At 40.5% G+C, this 1,231-nt stretch overlaps 1 protein-coding gene across 1 annotated transcript in view; it reads right to left on the bottom strand.

Moving 5' to 3' along the window:
- Window positions 1-438, bottom strand: part of PLSCR5 (phospholipid scramblase family, member 5) — an 11,918-nt gene extending 11,480 nt beyond the window's left edge. The window contains exon 1 of the mRNA XM_010140113.1: window positions 426-438. Coding sequence (XP_010138415.1) covers window positions 426-438 — 13 coding nt within the window. The remainder of the gene's footprint in view (window positions 1-425) is intronic.
- Window positions 439-1,231: the final 793 nt, after the last annotated feature.

Here is a 1,231-nt window from a genome sequence, read left to right as displayed (position 1 = left end):
TACATCCTATCAGGACTCTGGCCGGTTTTTAGGGTGAAAAGCATTTGCAGATTTGATATTTTCAAAGCGGAATAGGAAGGAAGTATGCAAAAATTGCGGTGCCCTTGGCACAGTACCTGCCCTTCCCACACATTCTGTACTGACAGGTTTGAGCACAAAGGTACAAACATTAAGTTTTCTGATTGAATGCAGATGTGAACATTTTATAACATATTTTATTCAAATAACATTCTAGTATAGATTTAAGTCTCCTTAGGAGCCTCCTGAATTGTTGAAAAATTAAAGGAAGCCAAAACAACTGTGCTTTGGCTGATGTGGTTTTAGCCTGAAACTCTCATTTCATCAGACTGCTGATTGCTGGAAATGTACAAGACTATAGTTTTCTGTAAACATGATCTAAAAATACAGACTATAGATGCACTTACCTTGAGAGGCCATGAAGCTTCCCGAGTTACTTCTTCAAAGGAAGCCAGGTTAAAAGAAAAGGCTTTTCTTGTTGCAGCAAAGAAAAAAAAAAGAGCACAGCATGCGCAAAACTTCAGAAGGTGTCTGTCTACTTCATATCAGCTTACAAAGAACTGGAGGAAATGTATTGCCTTTCTCATGTTCCAGAACACTGCATTTGATGTCGATCGACAACAGGGGGAGATGATGCTAACAAACAAGAAAAACATTATTCATTTCAAGTCATTTGCACCAATGGAAAGAGGAAGTAGTGTTTTGTGAATACAAAGAGGCAAAACTTCAATGTACCCACCGGCTAACTGAACACATAGACCTAAAATTCTGCTTTATAATGTATGTATATATTCTGAGACTACACAAATTCTGTCTTTATAATTCAATATTTATGTTTCCATTTTTCAGGGTGTCCAGTAAAGACAGAGGAACTAATTACCTGCATTTCCCTACTGCTGCCCTCCAGTCAACATTTCCTGCACAGAGAACAGGAAAAGCTACCTTGGATTTCTCACTGTGTTCCATTTGTGTAGCATCGGCCTCCTCTACATGGGATGTGATGCCTACAGCCAGACCCAGAAAAAGATCCTGTGCCCACTCTCCCTCCCCACACCCCTGCACAGACACTCCCACCCATGCAGGACTACTGATCCATATGAGGTGTTTAAACTGGTTTGGGAGAATTAAAACAGACGGGTTGTGCTTTGCTCCAGACAAGCATCATCCATACCAAAAGATACGGATGCAATCATGCAAGCACCCACATTGCACT

This window comes from Buceros rhinoceros, unplaced genomic scaffold (genome assembly GCF_000710305.1).
Source record: "Buceros rhinoceros silvestris isolate BGI_N320 unplaced genomic scaffold, ASM71030v1 scaffold5737, whole genome shotgun sequence".
Lineage (NCBI taxonomy): Eukaryota > Metazoa > Chordata > Aves > Bucerotiformes > Bucerotidae > Buceros > Buceros rhinoceros.
The sequence above is the reverse complement of the archived record's forward strand: the minus strand, read 5'-3'. Positions and strand labels throughout refer to the sequence as shown.